This window comes from Diplotaxodon limnothrissa, linkage group LG9, assembly GCF_057381915.1.
Source record: "Diplotaxodon limnothrissa isolate DT_005_m linkage group LG9, D_limnothrissa_male_GT1.1, whole genome shotgun sequence".
NCBI classification, from domain to species: Eukaryota; Metazoa; Chordata; class Actinopteri; order Cichliformes; family Cichlidae; genus Diplotaxodon; species Diplotaxodon limnothrissa.
Window position 1 is genome coordinate 32,428,312 of NC_140604.1, and position 23,045 is coordinate 32,451,356.

General features: G+C 42.5%; 1 protein-coding gene across 1 annotated transcript in view; it reads left to right on the plus strand.

Moving 5' to 3' along the window:
- Nucleotides 1-14,985, plus strand: part of map7d2b (MAP7 domain containing 2b) — a 29,771-nt gene extending 14,786 nt beyond the window's left edge. The window contains exons 7-17 of the mRNA XM_085363029.1: nt 3,317-3,403; nt 4,804-4,922; nt 6,434-6,507; nt 6,740-6,933; nt 7,389-7,527; nt 8,087-8,267; nt 9,418-9,522; nt 10,604-10,667; nt 12,531-12,672; nt 13,621-13,916; nt 14,924-14,985. Coding sequence (XP_085219155.1) covers nt 3,317-3,403; nt 4,804-4,922; nt 6,434-6,507; nt 6,740-6,933; nt 7,389-7,527; nt 8,087-8,267; nt 9,418-9,522; nt 10,604-10,667; nt 12,531-12,672; nt 13,621-13,912 — 1,397 coding nt within the window. The 3' untranslated portion in view covers nt 13,913-13,916; nt 14,924-14,985. The remainder of the gene's footprint in view (nt 1-3,316; nt 3,404-4,803; nt 4,923-6,433; nt 6,508-6,739; nt 6,934-7,388; nt 7,528-8,086; nt 8,268-9,417; nt 9,523-10,603; nt 10,668-12,530; nt 12,673-13,620; nt 13,917-14,923) is intronic.
- Nucleotides 14,986-23,045: the final 8,060 nt, after the last annotated feature.

The window sequence follows — 23,045 nt, forward strand, 5'->3', positions numbered from 1 at the left end:
CACCCACCGCCACCTGCAGTCGATCCTCTGTTTGCATGTTCGTAGCTGTAGCGTCATCCTGAAGTGTGTGATAGTCGTGTGTATTATATTTCAATCCTTTTAAAAATGTTTGCACTGATTTTTGTCACGACTGTTCTTAGAGGACCTAATAAAACGCGCTCCACCAGCGATAAATTGGAATATAAATCTGAATATTTGTAAACAAAGTTGCAGCAAAAAAGTTTGCACAGGTTTCCTCTGCAGTAAATGTAGCAGCATGTGCAGTATGTTGGCACACCTCAGTGGACGTGAGTTTTGTCAGCCATCATGTGTTTTTTGGTTTTTTTAGCTAGAGTGGCCGTGCTTATATGAGAGGGTGGAGTACTACGCTATCAGCTAACAATAGCTGGCTTTGTTACCAGCCTGCATTCATACAGACACAGATAGCTAATAATGAGTTATTAGACTTTCATTCACCAAAACTGGAGCACAGACAATGTGTTAGTACAATTAACTGCACAGTAATCAATATTATTGGTCCACATGAGTTACTCCAGTTAACTGAGGTGAAGCCTGGCAGACAGCTGCAGCTGCATTCGCCTTCCTCGCCATCCAACTTTCAGTCAAAGCAGCACAAGCCTAACTTTGTCCTTAAAACAATTCTAATAAGTAAATTGTAAAAATATCTGTTGCTGTTATGAAGTAGGAAACTATCCAGAGGCAGCGTTTTTTAAGCAGGCTGTAAACACATTTATTTTCTGAGTAAAAGTTGTAAATGTTAACATGGGAGTCTGTTGGGACTGACTCCATAGAGAGTCACTCCAAAGGGAGTCATATTTCAGTGCCACATGTGGCACAGAAAAGGAGAATCTATGCAGAAGCATAAAGAAAAGCTGAAAGAAACAAGTCAATATATTCAATTTAAAAAAGGTGATAACGAAAGAAGCTTTTTATTAAAGCTCAACATGCATAGAGTTTAGGTGTGTAATGTATGGTTATATTTACTACATGTACAGGTAACTACATTATCATTTATTATCTGGCCATACAACAGCCTCCACTGCTGAATCTGCTCATCAAAGGACAACATTGTGCTTTAACTTTTCAAAGGTTTTTACAGACATTTTAAAGCTAAAAATGTTCCCAAAAACGTAATGTGTGAAATCTTTACTCAAAAAACAAAAATCTCTGTAGAGCTCTAAATGTTTTTTAACGTTTACAGGAGCTTTGACCTTCACACAGTGGTGACAGCGCTGATCAGAAAGAGTTAAAACCAATCAAATGCGTGACCTCCGACCCACTCAGTGTGTGTTATTTGTGTCAGCTGCCGGTGTTCTCCACCCATCTTCATCAACAGTGCCGTCATATCTCCTCTTACTGTCTAATGAGCATCTGGTTTGAAAGCCCCACCACACATAAGTGCGTATGCAACACACATGCTCTCCCACCCCCACAACAAAGGGCTGCTCCACTTCCTGTCTTCCTGGCCCAAGGCCTTGTTTAGCGATGCATACGTATTTTTCTCAGCAGGGAATTTTGTCTATGAAACACCCTGTTACTACACACACACACACACACACACACACACACACACACACACACACACACACCATAAATCATAGCAGACTTCACCCTCCAGCTATCTGTGAAACTTATTAGACCTCACACGCTCTCACACACAGACGCCATGCGATCATTACTGTCCCATATCACCGACTCAAATAACCTCCATGGTGTTTTGCACTCGGCCTGACCTGCTGGTGCACTTCCTGTGTTGTTTGGTAGTAATTTCAGGAGAAACAGAGTAAACGAATCAGAGTTTAAAACTGCAGTCAGGACACTGTTTCAATCAAAGAAGTACAGGAGAAATATTTGTCACTTAAAAAGATTACCATTGGTCTGCTTCACAGAAAGGATGACTTTGAATCGGGCCACAGTTTTATACCCCAACAATAACACATTATTATTACGACTATCTTCTTTAAGAACCAACAGACCGTTTTGTTGTGTCCCTTCGAGTCTCCTCTTCGTTCAAGTCCCTCTTATCTGCTCCTTTCCTGGAAGGACAGAGACAGAAACACCTGCCTTGATTATTAATATTATCCTGATACTGATTCTATTTATTATCTACATTCGGGACACTTCCTTTGGCCCAGAAAATATCCTCCTGACTGTTATCTGCTGTGATGTGTAAGCATGCAGTAAAGACCCTCCGCGCTTCTACGTCAATTCAATATTTCAATTCAGTCGTAACGCTGAATGACGCTTCGACCCTCAAAAACACAGAGTGCCGACTCGGAGTGCACAGAGTGCAATGTGTACATAAAAATCCTAAAAATCAGCTTTATTTAATCATTTTAAATCGTAACAACACTAAGCTGGAAAAAGACACAAATATAAACGATAACTGTGGCTCATTGCTTTCTGTTTATCAATAAATATTTTCTCTGAATTCATCAGATCAAAGTAAATGTATTTAAGTTAATTACATTAATTGAAACATTTGTAGCATTTAGTTAAAACAATTACAAGATATTTTAGGGTATAATTAACTAGAAGAAACAGTAAAACAAGATAATTGGTTAAACTAATGAGGCAACAAAGACTAAACTTAACAAATATTTTAGGAATATGAAAAAAATAAAACAAAAACTGTGACATGACGTCTGAGTGACTGTGAGGTAAAACATGTTTTTAAATCGTTTTTTGAAGATTATGAATGAACTTACTGACAGTAAATATTTTATTATTTTTGTTACTTACTTATAGTAGCTCGCTAAAATAAATGTTTTATGTTAAACAGGTTAACAACACACTCTCCTAAAGATAAAAGTGAATAAAAAAATCATGCAAACTTGGATTATTTGGAAAGAAAATAATCCTTTACTCCTAAAATCTAATCGCTATCCCAGAAAATCCCAGAGAGCAGATCAAGTCTTTGGTCACAAACGGAGTTTTTAAGTCCTGCTTTTGTCCGGTCGCGTCTCTCGTCTCTGAAACGTTCACCTCACAGCTTTATGGCTCTGCAGTCGCTGCTTCGCTATCATCATCCTCCATTTCATGATGAAGCACTTCCTCGTGTGTGTGTGCGTCTCTGCTGCTGTTTCGTTTCTGTCTTACATCACCAAGGTTAATTCATTCAGCGCCCTGCACGGCTCATCGATCAGTGGGTTTATTTTCTGCGTGAGCCGGCAGATTTGTGTTTGTCGTGTGAGGGGTGTTTGTGCTGGGATCGGACGTTCACTGGACAGTTTTACACCGAGCAGCAGCTGTTTAAGTCGCTGTGGTGTGTGCGTCCGTTTAAATGATTCGCTTTTTTGTTTTTGTGTTACTTCAGCGGTTGACTTCCTGTCTCCACCATCTGATCAGCCAATCAACAAACAGCTCTCCAACTCTTCAGCTGCTCTTCACTCACCGGACAGAGGTGAGACTTTATGAACCTTAAACTAAAAATCACCCGAGTACCAAACTGGAGAGCAGGATTCAGGCTTAACTCTTTGTTTCCAGTGTTTCAGATCAAAACAAATACATGTAAAAGTAAAAGTGTGAAGAAGTCGCCCAGATAAGAGTTCTTTCAGCTCTGTGCCTGTAGACCAAACAGACAGTACTCCTGCTTTATAGGTAACAGCACTCTGCAGCATGGATCTAATAAACTTGGGTAGAACATCAAGGTTGATGCATGTAGGCAGTTATTCCTCTGCTGTTTGTCTCCCTGTGCTCCTCCTCAGCAGCTGCAGGACACATCCTGTACGAACAAGCATCTGCTCCCTCACCTGAATCATCTTCTTAGATCAGTCTTTGCTTTCTTAGTCGTTACCTCCATCTCGTCTCTCTGAGCTTGTTCAGGTTTTTTCACAGGTGCCAGTGTTGAGTTGATCACCTGCACGGCTGGTTTTCACACAGGGGGCGGCAGCAGAATTATTTCTAGCACCATATTGTCTCAAATATTTGGATGTTAGCAAATAGCCAACTTGATTCATGCTCAATCATCCAAGTAAAGAAAACCCTTAAAGTTGGTTCTGTTCAGTCTTCAATCTGTGGTGAGTGATCAAATGTTTCTGAAAACACTACGTCCACGTGAGCAGACTTAACTTCCTGAGACATTTAGGTTGTTGATTGGCAAATGATGAAAGAGTTAAGTAGGCAGATACAAGCCGTTGTTCCTGGCTCACCCCACACGGCTGGAGTCTGTGTTTTATTGGGTGAAGGAGAAGGTTTAGACCCCTCTAACCATGCAACATGCAGCTGGATGCATAAATCCTGTGAGATCTGGGAAAACGATGACAAAATGAAAGTCGCCTCAGAAACAAATCTCAGCGACTCTGCAGCACCTTGAGTTTGATGTTGGAAAAGACATGATGTACTCTTTAACCCTCCAGCTCCTTTATCCATACATGTTAGGATCCTGCAGGTAACTGTAGGCGTCCTCCATCACCCCTCGCCTAAATATGAACACATCTCAGGCGCATGATTTCCACCTCGAGACAATATCCCAGCTGCATTTTCCCGACATTGTCTGAAAGTCATGAAGAAAAACATTAATTTACATCAATCATCATGTGTTAAAAAGACCAGCTTTTTACTTGTTAAAAATATTTTACTTGTGTTTTTAAGGGACAAAAAGTTAATGCTGTTTTTTCTATCTGGAAGCGCAGTGAGCCTCTCCGGGTTAGAGTCAGCAGAAAAAGCAGAAACGGTTTCTCATTTGTTTGCACAACGTGTCTTCCTAACCGAGCGTCTCATTCTCCTCCATCTGTGTCTCTGTCTGTATGTTGTAAACGTGTTTCACGTGTTATTTCTGTGTGTCCGTCTTTGACCCGTCAGTGTCTTTTGTGTCCCATCGAACAGCTTCATCCAACAACCACAAACTAACCAGGAGTTCCTCCAACCGCAGAAGCATCGCTGGGTTCCCCGAAGAAACATCCAGAGCCAAAACACCCACGGTCAGACACACACACACACTAACATATAACACCACATAGCTCTTTGTAAGCGAGGTGTTTGGAGCTAAAAGGGCACATTAGCAACTGTTGTGCTGTGTGGTAATCTTATAGATCTGGACTCATGAACCTTCACTCTCCCAGAGCTGTGGACTCTGTGTGATGTGTTGCTGGGTGAATCACTTGCCGTTGCTTTTGTAAGTCTCTGGTTTCTTTGTAAGAGGTTAATAACTGCAGGACTGTGTATTTGTCCTGCAGTCTGAGTGTCAGCACTGTAGCCAGGTAACAGGCATTACCTGTATGAAACGTGGTGTTTGGACTCTGGTTGTGTTAACATTTTGACCATGTTGTGTTTTTCTTAGAGCCAGAAGTCATATTTGAACAATAGGGTGGAATGATTATGGCGCGATGCAGGGACACAGAAATCTTGTGCTAAATAACAGACCAATAAAACACTATTTTATTTTTTCTTGGGTTATAAAAGATTTGAATATGTTTACAGGTGGGGTTTTGTGTTTTTGTGCATCTGAACTTTTCTTTAGTTTTGTTCTGTTTTGTCATTTAGCCTAATGTCTGCACCTCTGTTTGAATTTGTTGTTGTCACACTTTTTCTGCAGCAGTGTGTGAACTCTGTTTGTAAAGTACTACATATTTAAAGCTGTTCTTTTTATCTTTAGGGTTAGAGTTATAATTAGAGTTGACACTGCTGATGTCTTAAGCCTCTCAGGGTAAAACTGCTAAAAAAGGAAGTGCATACACATGGAGCTAAGATGAAGATTAGTATACAGCTGGGAGCTTCTGCACTTGTGTTGTCATGTGTGTCAGACAGTGCGGCCAAGCCCCAAACTTTAAACCTTAACATGAGGTACAGAAAAATCCCCCCATGCAGTCATACCAAACTCTAAATGTCTTTATTTCTGCTGTAAATTTGTGAATTCTGAGTGTGTGGGGACTCTGTCAGAGCCAGCCTCAAGCAAACATTAGATGAGCTGATAGTTTTTCATTCCACCTCATTATTTCAGCCTCAGACGGGGTTCCTGCTCGGTACTGACTAGTTTCAGGATGTAGCTGCAGGATTAAAGATGTGCAAGTTACTAAACTGGGCCGCACCGGTCAAAAAGCCAGTAAACGCTTTCAGTAATGAATTCATTTGTATGCTAACAAACATCTATGCAGTCAGAACTGTTTAGTAACTGTTTGAGATTCATGAAGTTTTATTCCAGCTAACGAGCATGTAAGATGATCCTCTGTCGTTCTGCACTGATGCTTCGGACAGGAAGGAAGGACTCAGTTTTAATGAGGCAGGAAAACGACTGCTCACGTCGTTCACAAACTGATGTTGTAGTCGTTACTGATGTGAGTAAGCTGCATCCAGCATGATGAAGCTTCATCCTGACTCATCCTCACTGATGGGTCTCCAGTTACACGGCTATAACAAGAGCTTCACGAAGTCCTGATGTTCTGATTATCATGTGTTTATACAGCCAGTAATATTTGTGAAATATGACTTTTAGGGGGAGTCAGCAAATACACCAAGCCGCAGTTCTTCCTTCAGGGCCAACAGCAAGGGCCCTGCCACACCGAAACGGTACACACACACACACACACACACACACACACACACACACACACACACACACACACACACACACACACGCACTGTGTGTTTACATACGCTCAGCCTAAACCTAACCACAGGATGGGCATTTTGTCCCAAATATAGTCACATGCCAGTTTTCTGTCCTCTCATGTCTGAACATGAACACGCACACTTCACCTGAAGCACAGGCGACTTGATGTGACTCTGTTGGTTGCTTCAGGGTGAGGTCCAGCAGGAGTCGCGCCCAGTCTCCCTGCTCCCCTGGTCAGTACCCGCCCTCCCCTCTCCGGCAGAGAGCCACCACCCCCGGCACCGACGAGGTCAAAGGTCACAGCACCCTGGAGAGGAAATCCACCAAATCTGAGACATCGGAGAAGAAGATCCCCAAATCCACCAGCAGAGAACTCAATGCAGGTGAAGACATACGTGCAGCAGTAACTTTACACATGCCGCCTTAACTAAGCTATCAGTTTTTTATTGATGTCGATTGAATTCAGGGGACGGTGATAGTGGTCAAAATACCACCTGGTGAAGGAGAAATCTCCTTTGGTCATATTCAGCATAATTCAGGCGAATGATAAACTCTAAATGTCGAAGAAAAAAGCAAAACAAGAAGGTTTAATTCAACATGTCAAACAGAACCTCGCCACAGAATCTGCAGAGTGCACATCGAGTGAAAACACAACCGAAGATGCTCCTGGCTTTCCTTTCTGTATCTGTACATGTATCAGCAGGTCTTACCTGCAGAGCTCTGGTGAGATGGTCCCCTTAGCTGAGCATTTATGAAGCTGTAATGTTGTTTAAAGGCTTTTTGAAATCTTTTAAACTGTTTTTTTATGTTTTTTGTGTCTCTCCATCCTCCCCAACAGAGTCTCCGGGCACGCCCACAGGAAGGAGCGTGGGTGGGACCACAGACGCCGAGGAGGCATCCAGACTGCTGGCAGAGAGACGCCGTCTGGCCCGAATACAGAAGGAGCAGGAGGAGAGACAGCGGCAGGAGGAGGAGAGGTGAGTGCTCCTCGTACACAGCTGTTCACTGGACCCAGATGTTTCTGGTTTGTTCTGTTTCTATCTGAACATGTGAAACGTTAGACTTATGATTCTTGTTTTTTCTTACAATCGCTGAACATTTAATGGACATTAGATCGAGTTTCACTCATAGTTCCATCGTAGCAGTCAATACTGTCCAAAATACAGCATTTTGCTCCAGTTCTGATGAGGAAAATTAAACACAAAATAGTTTGTTAAATGCAAAGTTTACAGGGATTGTTGTAGATGGAACAAAATGGAGAATATCCAAAAGCCTCAATTTATAAACAGGAGATTTATGGTGTTTTTTGTCCTGTTTATAGGGACTAGTTATGTACTTATACTGCACTTTTGTAGCTGGAGTTATTCAGAGCTAAGACTGAGTAGAAAAAGTCATTGATTTGATTACTTTGACTGTTTGCTGTGTATACTGAATCAACAATATTAACAATGCATTAAAAATAGAAATTGTCAGAGATGATTATCTTTGTCTCGTCTGTGGCGCCCTGTGAAGTTCAGACTTTGTGGTTTTCTGCAGGCTGAGGGCCGAGGAGGAGCAAAGGAGGCAGCAGGAGGCCAGAGAGCGGCAGGAGAGGGCGGCACAGCAGGCCGAGGAGGAGAGGGTGAGGCGGGAGGAGGAGAAGGTGAGACGGGAGGAGGAGGAGAGACGGCAGAAGGAGCAGAGATGGAAGGACATGCAGGATCAGCTGGACAGAGAGGTCCGTGTGAATGAAACGACCTATGATGTGTTTTATTGTTACGAAGGTGATGCTGCTCAGTGTTTGCATAGTTTCAGCTCAAATGAATAATTGTTAACAATGTTCACGGATCACTTTGGCCCATGCATTTGTGTTTTTATTGATGTACTTACATTAAAGTGTCCCATGTTGCTATCCTTACCCTGCTCTGAATACATTTACGTTAGGACTCAGTTTACTATAAAAGAAGGATTTATGTCTCTGAGTGTGTTTAGGTTTCTTTAGTTATGGGTGTCATGTGTCTTGATTTAATATTATAAATGAATGCTAACATGTAGGTGAAAGCTTCATGCCATACGGACACAGAAGCAGAAAAAAATGTCAGAAGAAATATGGAAATAACAAAAATCTATTAAAAATAAATAAATACAACTAGAAACCGGATTAAATAAGACAAAAAAATTAGAAGATTAAATAAATAAAAAATTAAAAAGGTGCATAAATAAAAAAGTAAATAATTAAACAAATAAAATAAATTTAAAAAATGTGAATAATTTTTTTTTCTATTATTACTGCAGTTTATTTAATGCCATAATAATTTCATTATAAAATGCTTCTTTCTGTTATGTTTGTTTATAGTCCCTCTTCCAGATGGTAAAGTACAGAAGTCTGTTTCTGCCACTGAAAGAGCTTTTTTATTATATCAATAAGTCAAAATTGGAGTTTATTATCTCCAAATTTCAACTTTCAAACTCCAACTACTGAGAAAAAAACTTAATCAAGTAAAGCTTTGGAGACAAAAGCCCCAATCTCTGATTTATGAATGCCAGCTGAATGAAAACTATTACAACTGTATTAAAAGAAGAAGTTGGTGAATTATGCAAAGAGCAGACACACAAGCTGTAGTACCATATCTTTATTCTCTACCTCTAACCTGTTCGGTTGCAGGTGCAGTGGTTAAACCCTGATTTATTGTTACAGTAATTATGAAGAGTGATTAATGATGATATCAGTGCAGATCGACAGCTTGTAGGTAAGACCGGCCATGGCAGTGTTAGAGAAGCAAAGGGGGCGGGTCTCCGGTTCGACTCTTGTATGTTTTCAGGTAACTCATGTTTACACACTGTAAACTGAAGAATAGCGAGAATGTGATTGGCTGCGTGTTTTTCAGAGGGAGGAGGCCTTCCTGCGAGCTCAGAGGGAGGCTGAGAGGAAGAGGCAGGCGAGAGAGCTGCTGCACATCCAGGAGGAGCAGGAGAGACAGCAGAGGAAGAAGGTACCGAACATCTCCACAGACTAATCACAGACTAGAGCTCAGAAAATTCACCTTTTAAGATGTTTTCTCACCTGGGATCCAGACAGTTTCAGGAGACTCAGATATGACGTAGTTGGCTTCAGACAGTTTTTTATTCTTATGATATGTTTAAATTTGGTTGCTGTTCCCCTGATGTGCTGCCCCCTGTTTTCCCTGTGCTACCAGGCAGGCTTTGAGGCTTAGCGGGGTAACTGAAGGTTTAACCCTGGGGTTTTCAGGGATGTGACGATGATTCACTTTTAAAGCTGCGTATACAATGGCAAGAGATCCACTCGTCACACATAACTTTGAAGCTGCTGGTTGCTTGCAGACATTGGTACACTCACACTCGCTCTGGTCTCTTCAGTCACTCACCTGAACGTTATCGCAGTTCTGCTCACTTCACCTCACCAGCAGTTATTTCGCCCCGAGTCATTTGAAGTTTCTGTATATTGTTCAGTTTCACTGGGGTACATCACCACGGTAACGTATACTGGAGAACTAGCCCTCCCCAATCAGTTCTCAGGACAGTGGATCATCATTCCTGGAAGAGAAATGATCAAATCAGATAAAATCTTCATCTCGTGAGGCAACGTCATTCCTTTTTTTCCTGTTGGCTGCGATTTTCAAACAACTTCATTCTTCTGTAGGCATTAATACACGATCCCAAAACACAGCAACATTTTGTGGACCTTAAATCAGAGTCTAAGCCTTCGTTTAATTCTGTTTTTATGTTTGCTTGTTCTTCACTTCGTCGCAGAGAAACAACAAAAACTGTCTTCTGTTAATTTACTGTAACCTGTCAGGCCCTGAAACGACCTTCATGTGACTGCTTACAGACGTCAGATTAAATGAAGCCATACAAGGAAAATTATCCTGGATGTGCTGAACGGAGCTCCGGCTCTTTGTTTATTCTTGGATTTCTATTTGTTCCCTTTTTGCACCGTTTTCAGACACTTTTACGAGCAGATGGATTATCATGACACAACATGAACTCGAAAAGTTTGATGTGATCGTCTTTTATTTCTCTCTGTTAACACCAGCCGTGTGTCTGCTTCTGCAGAGAATTGAGGAGATTATGAAAAGAACAAGGAAGAGTGAAGTGGAGCCTCCATCTGCTGCTCCAGGTAAATGGATGTAACACACACACACACACACACACTACAAAACTAATGACTTAATTTTCCACACCAGTGCAGTTCAGAGTCCTTTTCCCTGTCGTCCTTTTCTCATTGGATGGGAAGCGTTTTTGAAAATCTAATTTCTCCACCACGATCAGGCCTCTCTGTGAAATTGGATGTGATAACTGGCAGCTGCAGTGTGACTCAGCAGTGTTACACAGGTGGGGGAACAGCACCTCCTGATGGGCGGAGGTGGGATAAATAGCCAACGCTGAGGGGAAAAACTGCAGCGCTCGCTGAACTCTCTGAACTCTCTGACCTGAACGGACTCGCGTGCCGACGCCTTCATCAGCACAGCTGAAGTGAATCACTCTGTAATTACCGCAGCTTTACACTGAAGCAGAAAGATTATGATAGAAAACATTTATAAGGAACATTGTTACACTCCTTTCACTGGCCTCGCCGGCAGGGAGTTCCACCTGGTTTTATGAACATCTTTTAAATACTTTAAACGTAACCGGTGGTTCTGAACTGAAGGAGAAACTATTAAATGTATCAGGAAATGTTTAAGTAGAGGAAGCTGAACACCAAAGCATTCAGGGTGCCTGGTTTTTATTCTCCCCCACGCATCATTATGTGTGTAAAAATGGTTTGCACTAACAGTTGACTGAGGGTGTAAAACTGCTTTTTTAACAGGAATGATTTTGTTTGTTTATTTGATATTTTTAACCATGCACAGAAATATCGAAGTCATAAGAAACTACAGTGTCTTGTACTAGATTTAGCTGCTGGCTCATTTCTATCTGCAGTCACTGGGGAGGGAGGACGCAGAGCGCTGTGGCTCATGCCTAAAACAAAACCTGTAATAAAATCACAAATATCCAGGAAGCCTCGGCTCAGCTCGTTGTGTTCGAGGGCCGGCGGGCTGTGAGGTTTGCAGTGAAGTTTAATTAATGAAGCCTTTGTTGATCATAGTTTCAGGAACGCTGTTGGCTTAAACCTCCTACTCTTAGTGGTTAAAGCCGCTCCCTGCAAATAATTATGAAGCAAGATAATCACCCTGAATAAGGTAATGTGATCATGACGTGCATTTATGTGCATCCAGCGTCTGAACAGAGTAAATCATTTTTGACATGCACAGAATTGTCGAGTTTTCTGGAAAAGTAGGATTGTGATTTGGATCTCTGGATTTCTGCTTTCATCCTCACATTGCTGTGATTTCTCACATTTCTGACTTTGTCGTATTTCGTCTTCCAATGGACCTACCTTCTCACTGACGTCATCGTTTGATGTAACAGACGTGCAGTTTGGATAGTTTCACCCCGAAAATCAAAAGAAGTGTTTAAGTGGACATCAATTAATGATCAGTGTAACTCGATTGGAAAGAGATTTTTATCCACAGTAACGTGATCGGATCAGAATCTGGTGTGTTTACATGAAGCATTTTTATTCCAGTCAGACTTTTAATCCGGTTACTTGTGTCATTGTTTGAAGAGTCTATATGTTAACGTCTGATGAATATTTCTGTCTGAAGTTTGGTCTTGAATTTTTGAAAATGTGGAAATAAAGAGATCCTTTGAAAGTCTGCAAATTGAGACAGTTTCCTCCCTTTAAGAAGCGTAAACTATGTATTTGGGAAACTTTCAGCCTTGGTGGAGGTTTGGAGTCTCCACTGTTTCATCCGGATGCTTGTCACCACTGATAGAGGTGGAACATCTGAAAAAGGGTGCGAAATTTACTGCAACTATAAAGCATTTCTCAGGATTCATTTTCAGGAAGTGATGCTGAACTGTGATATCCGAGGCCGGGATCAAACCTTTAGCACCTCTTTTATAACCTCGAGTAAAGACTTCCTGTGTATGTTGGCAGCAATCGAGGTGCGAGGTGAAGGTGCTGTCGCCCCGGAGGAGGACGCCGCGACTCCCGCTGAAGCCCCCGTCATCATGCTGGGACCCCTGGAGAAGAGCAGTGTGGACGAGCTGTCAGATGGGGTCCAGTCCATGGACGTGAGGTAGGTCTCCCCAAAGCGTGACCTGTTCCTTCCTCCTCATCTCATTTAGTCAACTGTCTGCATCTCAAAGGTTTCTGACACCCCAACAACTGAGAACGCTTACAACTCAAAACCACGAACCAGAGGAAAAAACAGGACTCAAGTGCTGGGATTTAAAACGTGGGAGCATCATAATGCTTTAGTTTGGCAGTATGTCATAATATTTTATATTAACTAAAATTCTTTTCTTTGCCTGACAGAAGCCAGCGTTCACTCAATTTAGTGTCAGGTCAGCTCTCATTCAGCACTCTGTGGTTGAGAGCGAGCCACTGGAGTTTTTTAAATCCCTTTTCATTACAACCTAAGCAATCATAAACCGTCTATAGCTCACATTACCTCTGATGTACAGCAAGGGTCAGTCTTAGGTCCTATTTTATTTCCTATTAGCAGGCTTCCCCCAGGCCTCTACATTTATCCAGAACAGTCACGTGTCTTTACGCAGCTACACAGAAAACACAGACAAAATCGATTGATCTAAATCACATCAACTATTTTGATCATTGCTGCGGCTCTCTTCCCAAATTTGATATTTATGTGTGAATATCTATGGTTCAGTAAGACTAGAAGAGCTCTGCAAAAATCCTAAAATGTTATTAAAAGGAAAAACATAAAAATTTCCTAAAGCCAAGCTGATCAGCTGACCATTACTCTTTGATCTCTGAATAGCTAATCTGAGCTGCTGTGACATTACAACAAGGAGGTGTTTAGCCCTGCTGATCACCTTTTCATTTACTCTGTAATCCATTCATCGTCTTCTCATCTCACGTCTGGTTAAAGGCTTCATTCTTCATGTCCACAGCCGAGCCTGATGTTTGTGAGATCAAATACTGCTCATTAAATACTGACGCTGCCCGTCGAGACGCTCTAATAAACTAAATGTTGTGTCTCTGTCATCGTTGTTCCTTTAAGCTCTCCATCTGTCTCCATCAGTCCAGTGTCCAGGGATGAGCCAGCGAGCGCCCACGAGTTCTCGCCGGTCACCGAGGGAACAGACGGCTGCCCGCTGGGGCACCTGATGGACGATGACGCCCCGGGGCGAGGGCAGCAGCAGGCTGCAGAGGTGCAGCCTTACCCCAAAATGCAGGCTGGAAGCGGGGTCGGAGACCTCAACAAGAACCTGCTGATTCACGGCTACAGCGCCGCCTCCGAGTCGTCCCAGCTCATCCACAGCGTCGGCCCGAATAAGCTGGACATCCAGTAGCCAGGTAACAGAGACCCCCCGACATATGGCCCTTTCACTTCTCTCTGTCTGTCTTCACTGCTCTACTCCATCCAGTAAAAAGGCAAATACTCAGTTTTAGACGATATGATGCCATAGAGAGGATTATTTCTACTATAGTCATCCCAGGTTAAGAAGCCACCTGCTTACGAGGAGCAGCCAATCAGAAGATATGAAGGCTAATACAGAGGCCTGTAAACATCTGGACCGTGCACACAAGTGCTGTTATATTTAGAAGTCATCCATTCATGACATAAACACAACATGTTTTTTATACAAATACAAAATAATTATTTAGTGCTGTAAAGTGGTTCTAGTTGACTTTGAGCCTTCAGGCTCCTCCCTGCATGCTGCAGGTGTCTCTGCTAAACAGACAGAGAGGATGGCTGCTGTCAGCCTGCAGCAAAGTTTACAAGGAATCTGACAAGTGTAAAAATATGACAGATTAAACCAGCAGTTTATCTGCAGACAAACGGCTTCAGTTTTTGTTCTTAATTAAACAGTTTTGTCTCTGTTGTAAGATGAACAGGTGGTGGATGAGACTGACATTTAAATCTGTTGATTAGACGTTTTAATAAAGGTCTCTTACACACTTTTTATGCAATTGTGATAACAGTACAGGAAAAAGGGACCGTACGAAAAGCACCATGATATGAGTGATTACACTTCTGTTATGTAATCAAACTTTTGAGCTAAGAAGACACTGCAGGACCTGAATCTCATGCTTGTAAATACAGTGAAACACACCATTGTCCTGCCTGCTTTCTTCTGTATGAAAATAACATGCATTTGTTTTAAAGTGTTGGGTTTAATATGTGCTTGTTGAACCAAAAGAATCCGGCTTTTGGTTATGTTGAACCCAAAACTTTACTTACGGACAGGGAAAAACAATATAAATATAAATATAAATACATAAATACATAAAGTATTTATGTATTTATATTTAGTATTTGCCATACTGAAGTTCTTAAATGTCTCTTATCTCTCTTTTAGGACCTTTTTCAGGAGGCCGGCAGCTAAAAACAGGAGCCAGGAGAAACAGACCAAGAGACCAGAACAACAGTCATCATCTCCACAGGAAACGACTGCTGAACACCTGATTTCTCATCTGTATTACCAAACCACACACACGCATCACTGTTAAGCTTCTGGCCACATTTTAGGGCAGTGCAGGTGGGCAATTACAGCTCTGAGAAACACAACACAGTTTGACCTAATCATGCAGGTAATGTGATATATTTATATATATGTGAATATTATGTTACAGAGTGAAGTTTAGGTCACAGTTTATTCGTCTAAAACCCAAATAAATTCAAACTTTGTGCTGTAAAACTTGGAGCTACTTCCCCTCCACGCCTGAATCCAGTATTTCCCAGCTGCACTGCCGCCAAACATAACTCGCCCGCTTTAATCTGTCATCTCTGCTCTTGAAACCGTTGTAAATAGATGTTTGAGGCGGTCACAGTGGGGACAGGAAGCGGCTCTGTAGCAGATGATCTGGAGGAGAGCCGTGAGACTGATGCTGTTGTGTGAATCTGTGTGTAGCATCCTCAGCTTGCCGAGCTGTTTTATGGCCGTGGTTGTGGGTTCCCGTGTGTTTATCCCACCTCTGACCTGCTCTGCTGTAGATTTCCTTCCATCCTGACGCAGGAGAAACCATCAGAAACTGAAACGATGAGCCCGCTGTCGACCCGTAGCCTTTAGCTGTTGTTTCTCTGCCGCTCATCACTGGACCGATGGACCGATTTGAGGACTAGCAACAATCAAACACGAGGAAAAAATGCGACCCTTCTGGGGGGAAAATGCTACATGTCTTGTAATTTAATGTGCGGGCGGGGGGATATTGAGACAGCGTGTTGTGTATTTGTCTGGCACTGACTGTAACCACGCAAGCTGCAGTTTATAGTGTGCACTTACAGTAGTTGTATGTTTGTTACACCGCTCTGAAGACGCTTAAATCCCCAGCCCACGTCCCCGAGTCAAATATACCTCACCGATTCAGAACAGCTTTCACCACCTCGCAGCTCATCACCTCTGAGGCCTTAAACCTCTGTGCAGTCAGCATCCTCCCCGTCACCCTCAGGCACGCCCACTTTCAGCTGATTTTAAAGGCCCGGAGGAGGCCTTTAAAAGGAGGACGAGAACCACAAACACTCCCTGAGGAGGCGTTTTTGCCCTTTAGCTCACACACAACAGGAGATAACCTGAAAGTAAAGGTTAACCACTGTCCAGAAATGTTAGTGTTCATATCAACAGGTAAAAAACTCAATAACCAAACTCATATTTATGGACATTTTAAGGAATTTGAGCTACAGAAAAGCTTTAGCCTTTAAGTCATGGTAATCGCTTTCTTTCCAAGTTCCTTAAATCTTTATTGTTAATTTTTATTTATTCTTGATTTAATGTATGTATGTATGTATTTATTTATTTATTTATGGTTTAGGTTTTTAGGTCCTTAGAGAAGATACTGGTGTAATCTTCAGTACCATTTATTACAACATAGATCGTCTTTATACAAAAACAAAACACCTAAATTTCCAGAAGTGTTGCAGAAGACACATGCTTGGTGTCATGAACAGTTGTACATTTCTTTTGTTTTTTTTTACTGGATGAATAAGATCATTTATTATTTTGGCATGCACTGCAGTGTAAGCCTGTGCAGACACACTACAGAGGTGGTGGTTTGGTTTCTTGCTGTGGGAACCGAGGCCTCTTCTGCTTCTCCAAAGCACCACACAGAGGGGAGGAAAGCATTTCCCCGTCACCCCAACGACCTCCAGCGCATTGATTTTTATCATCAGCTTCCCTCCACGTTTGCTCACTGCTCCTCCAGATTGTGCTGAAACGCATCGTCAGAGGGTCCCCCGGGTCCCCTTGTGTATGAAGTAGACATAAAGGATATAATGTTTATTCTAATCTTACTTAAACTCTGTGACACTGCAGCTTGGTGGAATATATAATTGTAAATGTGGTGCATGGAAAACTGCTGAAAACGAACAATAAACGTCATCAAGCCATTCGTGTCAGTGAGCTGGATAAATAAACTAGTGAATGGAAAACTGAATCATTAAGGAAGTAAGGGACATGTTTGAGATGTTTAGTCTTTGACCTTCATATGAAAACGATCTAGTGTAGGGCTTAACGCAGACGCTTTTCTTTATCATTATATCTCACTGTGTGTTGACTTGATGCTGCACTGAAATTAAAAATCACCTGCAAAAACTGGATGGATTATCTTTTTTTGATTTTGTTCCTGACCCCAGAATCAGCTTCTGCATTATTTAACCTCCCAAGACCCGAGCTCTTTCATAGCATGCATTTTTATTTTCTCTTTGCTGTTTGGGCTGATTGGGACCTGATGAATGTAAAAGAATTTTTTTCTTTTTTACCTGATTTTTGTTTCCGAGAAAAATGAGATCCACATACGAGGACATTCGCTTTAAGTTTCGAAAGAACAGTGGCAGTGTCCTTGTAAGTGGATATCAGGCCCTTGTTAAGCAAAATTTAGTATTTTGGTTTGACAACCCAAAATGTCATGTCCACATATGTGGACACCAGATCGCAGGAGGTTAAAACAGATTCAAACTTCCTGTTGGGGTTTTCAGCCTTCAGCATGAAAATGATTTTGATGGAGATTTTTAAAACACTGACTTCTGGATTATAGCAGCATCAGAACCACAAAAACTATCAAATCTGCAAAGCTTTTAACTAAAGGGAAAGGTTAATGATTTTCATTAATGCCAGCTGCGGCCTCAAGGCTGGAGCTGAACAAAACACCCAGATAACGACTGTGTTTATACTGTTCCCCCCCCATTCCATGCAAGGCCACCTGGGTTGGCTGGAAGACTGTTTACTTAGCCTGGCGGGCGAAGGACACTGTCTCAGCTGAACTCTGGACACACACATACACTGATATGCACACACTCATCCCCCCTCCCTTTCCAAACGCCTTCGACGCTTGTGCCCTACCAGGGAAGATGGCAGTCGACTGGACCAGCGCAGACACGCTGCAGGACCGGATGCGCTGTCTACAGCGGCTCTCTTACCCTTTACCCGCCCCTGTTGCTTGTCTTGTGTTTCTATGGTGTATTGATAGTCATGTGCTTTTGTGCTGAGGTGTTTTTTCTGTTATCAAACTGTTCTCCCACTAGGAGCTCAGTCTGAGTGGAGTTTTTTTTTCTCCTCCTCTTACCTCATGTTATGTATTTTCGTTGTTTTTTTCCTATCAGCCTACCTTTCTGACATGTCTCCTCAATGTGATGTTTGTGTAAAGTTGGTCAGAACGTTCCTTTGTTTTTTTTTGTTTTTTTTGCCTGTCCCGTTTGGCTCTTTTGCATCAGAATTATTGTCTAAAGGCAAAGAAAGATGCCCAACGGATTTACTTTACCAAATTGACCATCCCAGCCTTGCCATAATGGTCCATTTGATTCACCTTTTATTGTTTATTTTATTTTCACTTACTGAATACGGGACAGACTTGACTGGGGGAAAGAAGGGGAGAAAGAAAGAGAAACACCTGAGAAGAGGGACAGGGGAGAAGGGCAAAAAACAAAAACCAACAGAATGAGCAGAGAAAGAAAAAAAAATGCATATATCAATCACCTGGATCACCTGCTGAGAAAGAAAAAAGAAAGCAAGCAGAAGAGAACAAGAGTAATAGAATAAACAACATCACAATGATATATGGGAATATGACAGTAAATACTAAATATTAAACATTATTGTGCAGCACATAAGATCAACAGAACACAGTGTGCTTTGAGGTAGGAGCCAAAAAGGGTGTAGTTTGTGGGTGTGATCACCCGTGTGTACACCTGTGATCATGGACGCGCTTGTTTTTTTAAAAGGTTCCTTCATGCAATGATCTGCTAGAGGGTGTGGGGGGGCCACAGCCCCGTCCTCCAGGGCATGAAGCAGGTATGGAGGAGATCAAAACTCCAGACATCCAGAGGCCCCCAGAACACAAGAGACCAAGGAAGACCAACAGAGGGGCAGCCGCGCCACTGTCCCAGTAAGAGCTGAGGAGAGTCCCAGATGAGGGCTCACTCAGCAGCCGCGGAGCAGAAGCCAGGGGGAGTTGCAGTGACGCGCCCGTGAGCTCCGCCGGCAGCCAGCTGCGCCTGAGTGACCGAGCCCCAGGCCGAGAGGCCGGGGGCACCCCACCTCCGAAGTGGCCCGAGCGAGCCCCAGGCTCCAGGCCCCGATAAGCGGCCGCCAAGGAGTGAGCCGGTGTGTACCTGGACGCCCATCCCCGGACACAAAGAACCACCAACGCACCGATGTCTGAGGGAGTCCGCCACTGGCAGGGGAAGTGGTTCCTTTGTAAGTGCGCATGCGCCATTAGCGTGCTGCCTGCTGTAACCCTAATTTCCTTCTGATTCTGATTCTGATTTAATTGGCACACAATCTTCATCTATTAGCTGCTCCTTTTGGGGTCACACAATCCATCAATACATCCATGAATCCTCTCTGTGGTCATCCTCTTTTCCTCCTGCCTGGCAGTTCCAGCTATCCACTATCTTCACTCTCCATCCTCTGCACATGTTCAAACCTTCTCAGCCTCGTCTCTCTGACTTTATCTCCGGCCTGAGCTGTCCCTCTGAAAAATCATAACATCTCCAGGTTGGCCTCCCCCACTTCGTCTCCAAGCCAAACATCACAGCAGGTCTCACCACCATCCTAAACCTTTCCATTCACTCTTGCTGCTATGATTCTGTCACAAATCACCCCTGAAACTCGTCTCCAGCCACTCCACCTTGCCCGCACTCTCTTCTTCACCCATCTTGTGCACTGTTAGCTGCTTTGGATGGTTCTGTGCTCAATTTTCTATTCTGACTTCCGCCTGCTCCCTACTCTTACAACGTCATCTGCAAACATCATATTCTGCAGAGATTCCTGCCTGACCTCATCGTTTTGATATATAATCCGTTTCATTTGTCTGTTGTTAACAATCTAAAGTTTGTGTGAAGGTAGGTACCAAAACAGCTCGAAGGGATTTAATTTGGATGAAAATCGGGCCACGGTCACGGCAAATATGAAAATCAGTAACAACCTTTTATTACCCACAGTTTTCTATCGATCAGTTCACAACAATATAGTAGGCTTTGGTGGACATGAGTACCCAGGTTGGCGAAGCTTTTGACCTTGACCTTCATTGTAAAAACCTGAATCAAAGTTAACCTTGAAAAAAAAAATCTATATCATATGAAAAGGGCATAAAGAGAGCTGTACAAAACTATACAAAAACACCCCAGGGCATCACAATGATGCCATAATGTCACTGTATTGGATTAATCCGGTTGTTCAGTCTGACGTCACTAGCCGTGTCTGGGTCTAAACTCCGCTGCAGGTCCATATATCAAACGATCACTATGGCATTACTGAGAGTTGAAAAACTGTCTAAAGTCTTTCACCTTTAATAAAATGATCAGCGTTCTGCTCTACCAGGTGTAACAATTGAGTTTAACATCCAGGCATCCATGAAAACGGAATTTATGACATTTAACGGAGGTAGAAGTTAGCAGGGAGTTAGCTCGCTAGTTTCTATCTAAATACAATATAGCATGTCCTGACTGCGGGGTTTTGGAAACAAATTAAAACGTACAGCTCTGTTATCACTTCCAACATAAATGAAGACAGAAAACTAAACAGCAGTGACATTTGTAGGGTTACTGAAGTTGGGCTAGCTGGTATATAATGATGTGCTACGTGACTGCTAGCGACACAGCTATGTTAGCATAATATAAACAAGCTAACTTTTTTTCCACTCGATAAAAGTTACCGTGAGTGTTCTCGGTGGTCAGGAACAAATGTAATCGCATGGCAGGATGCTGTAAAAGGACCAAACTTCAGCCAGGAGAACTGAGATAATCCATCCACAATACGAGGTTAGTCATTCATATACTGCTGCATGGGCTGGGCTGTAGTTACATCCTAAGGTTTTAAAAACTGAGCTTAAATAAATGATTAGCGGTAATAAAAGCCGAGGGAGGCCAACAGTGATCACTGACTGTTTTAGGAGCTTTTTGAAATCAAATAGAAGAAAATACATAACATTAAACATGTTAACAACACAAAAGCCATATTAAACGCGGACTACTTTAGGCCCGGAAGTAGGATTCATCGCGTCATCACTGAACAACTGGATAGCCCAAACGACTACAGGCCTGTTGCACTTACGCCTGTAGTGATGAAGTGCTTTGAGAGACTGGTCTGTCAGCACATCAGGGCCAGTCTGCCTCCCACTCTGGACCCCCACCAATTTGCCTACAGGACAAATCGTTCCACCGAGGACGCCATCACCATAGCGCTCCACACTGCGCTGAGTCACCTGGAGCACAGAGGAAGCTATGTGAGAATGCTCTTTCTGGACTTCAGCTCAGCATTCAATCATATCATCCTGGAGATCCTGGTCCAGAAACTGTCTCACCTGGGACTCTCCACCCCATCTGCCTCTGGATCAAGGACTTCCTGACAAATAGACCACAGTCTGTCAGACTCGGCCCCCACCGGTCCAGCACCATCACACTCAGCACCGGGTCTCCACAAGGATGTGTTTTGAGTCCCCTCCTGTTTACGCTCTACACATCCGACTGCTCCCCTACCCATCTCTCAAACACCATCATAAAGTTCGCGGATGACACCACTGTGCTTGGACTCATCTCAAGGGGGGATGAGTCGGACTACAGAGATGAGGTCAACAGACTGACTGAGTGGTGTTCAGTTAACAACCTCCAACTGAACACCACGAAAACTAAAGAACTTATCTTGGACTTCAGGAAGGACAGAGCAGACCCGGCCCCACTCTACATCCACGGGAACTGTGTGGAGAGGGTACACTCCATGAGGTTTCTGGGCGTGCACATCTCTGATGACCTCTCCTGGACTGCAAATACCACGGCGGTGGTAAAAAAGGCCCAGCAGCGTCTCCACTTTCTGAGAGTGCTCAGGAGGAACAACCTGGAGGAGAGGCTGCTGGTGACATTTTACAGAGCCACCATAGAGAGCATCCTAACGTACGGCATAACAACATGGTATGCAGGGTGCTCAGCTGCGGACAGGAAAGTACTGCAGAGGGTCATCAACACAGCCCAGAAGATCACTGGCTGCTCTCTGCCCAGCCTGGAGGTCACTGCAAACTCTCGGTACCTCAGCAGAGCTGGCAATATCATCAAGGACCACTCTCACCCCAGCAACCAACTGTTTGAACTACTACCGTCAGGCCGACGGTACAGGTCACATAAAACCAGGACAAACAGATTCAGGGATAGCTTCTTTCCCAGAGCTATCACCGTAGTAAATAAGCACAAAAACAATTGAACCTATTCCATACCGTCACTGTCATTATATTATGCTGCTATTCATACTGTCATTATATTAATGCTGCTATCCTGTATATATTGTACATACTATTGTTTGAGTACTTACGATTGTTTTTTTGTACTTTTTATATTTTACATTTATATTTATTATTGAAACTTGCACCAAGGGAGTGGCACTCCAATTTCGTTGTACTCTGTACAATGACAATAAAGGCTATTCTATTCTATTCTAAAAACATCATAGAACATCAAAGTTTAGTATAGCCCTTGCCCTTTGAGATTTGCGCTCTCTGAGTAAGTTTGTGTTTTAGAATCTGCCACAACTAAAACACAGACTAAAGAGGGAATGGAAAACATTCCCCTCATAAAAGTCCAGCAGCCAGTCTCCTCCCTTCACATACAACATACAAAATAAATGCAATAAAGTAAAATAAGTATAACTTTTAATACAAAATTAGAAAATAAAATTACATAACATAACAAAAATATTAATTTCAACAAAGCTAATATTATTTGTTTTAGTCTGTTGATATTTTGTTTTAGTTTTCTAAACTACAAGAAACGACTTATTTAAACTGTTATTGATTATTTCTTCACTTTAATTTGATTTTTAATTACAATAATAAAATATTCCAGCTAATATAAATAAATAAATAAAGTATCTCTATCGTAAATATGGTATAATAGCTTTCACTAAAGTTGAAAATGTAACGGTGTCGCTGATATTTAGCACATATTTTTAAGAGGGTTTAAGCCATCTTATTTTGAAAGGCCCGTGGCGGAAGTGTTGAGCT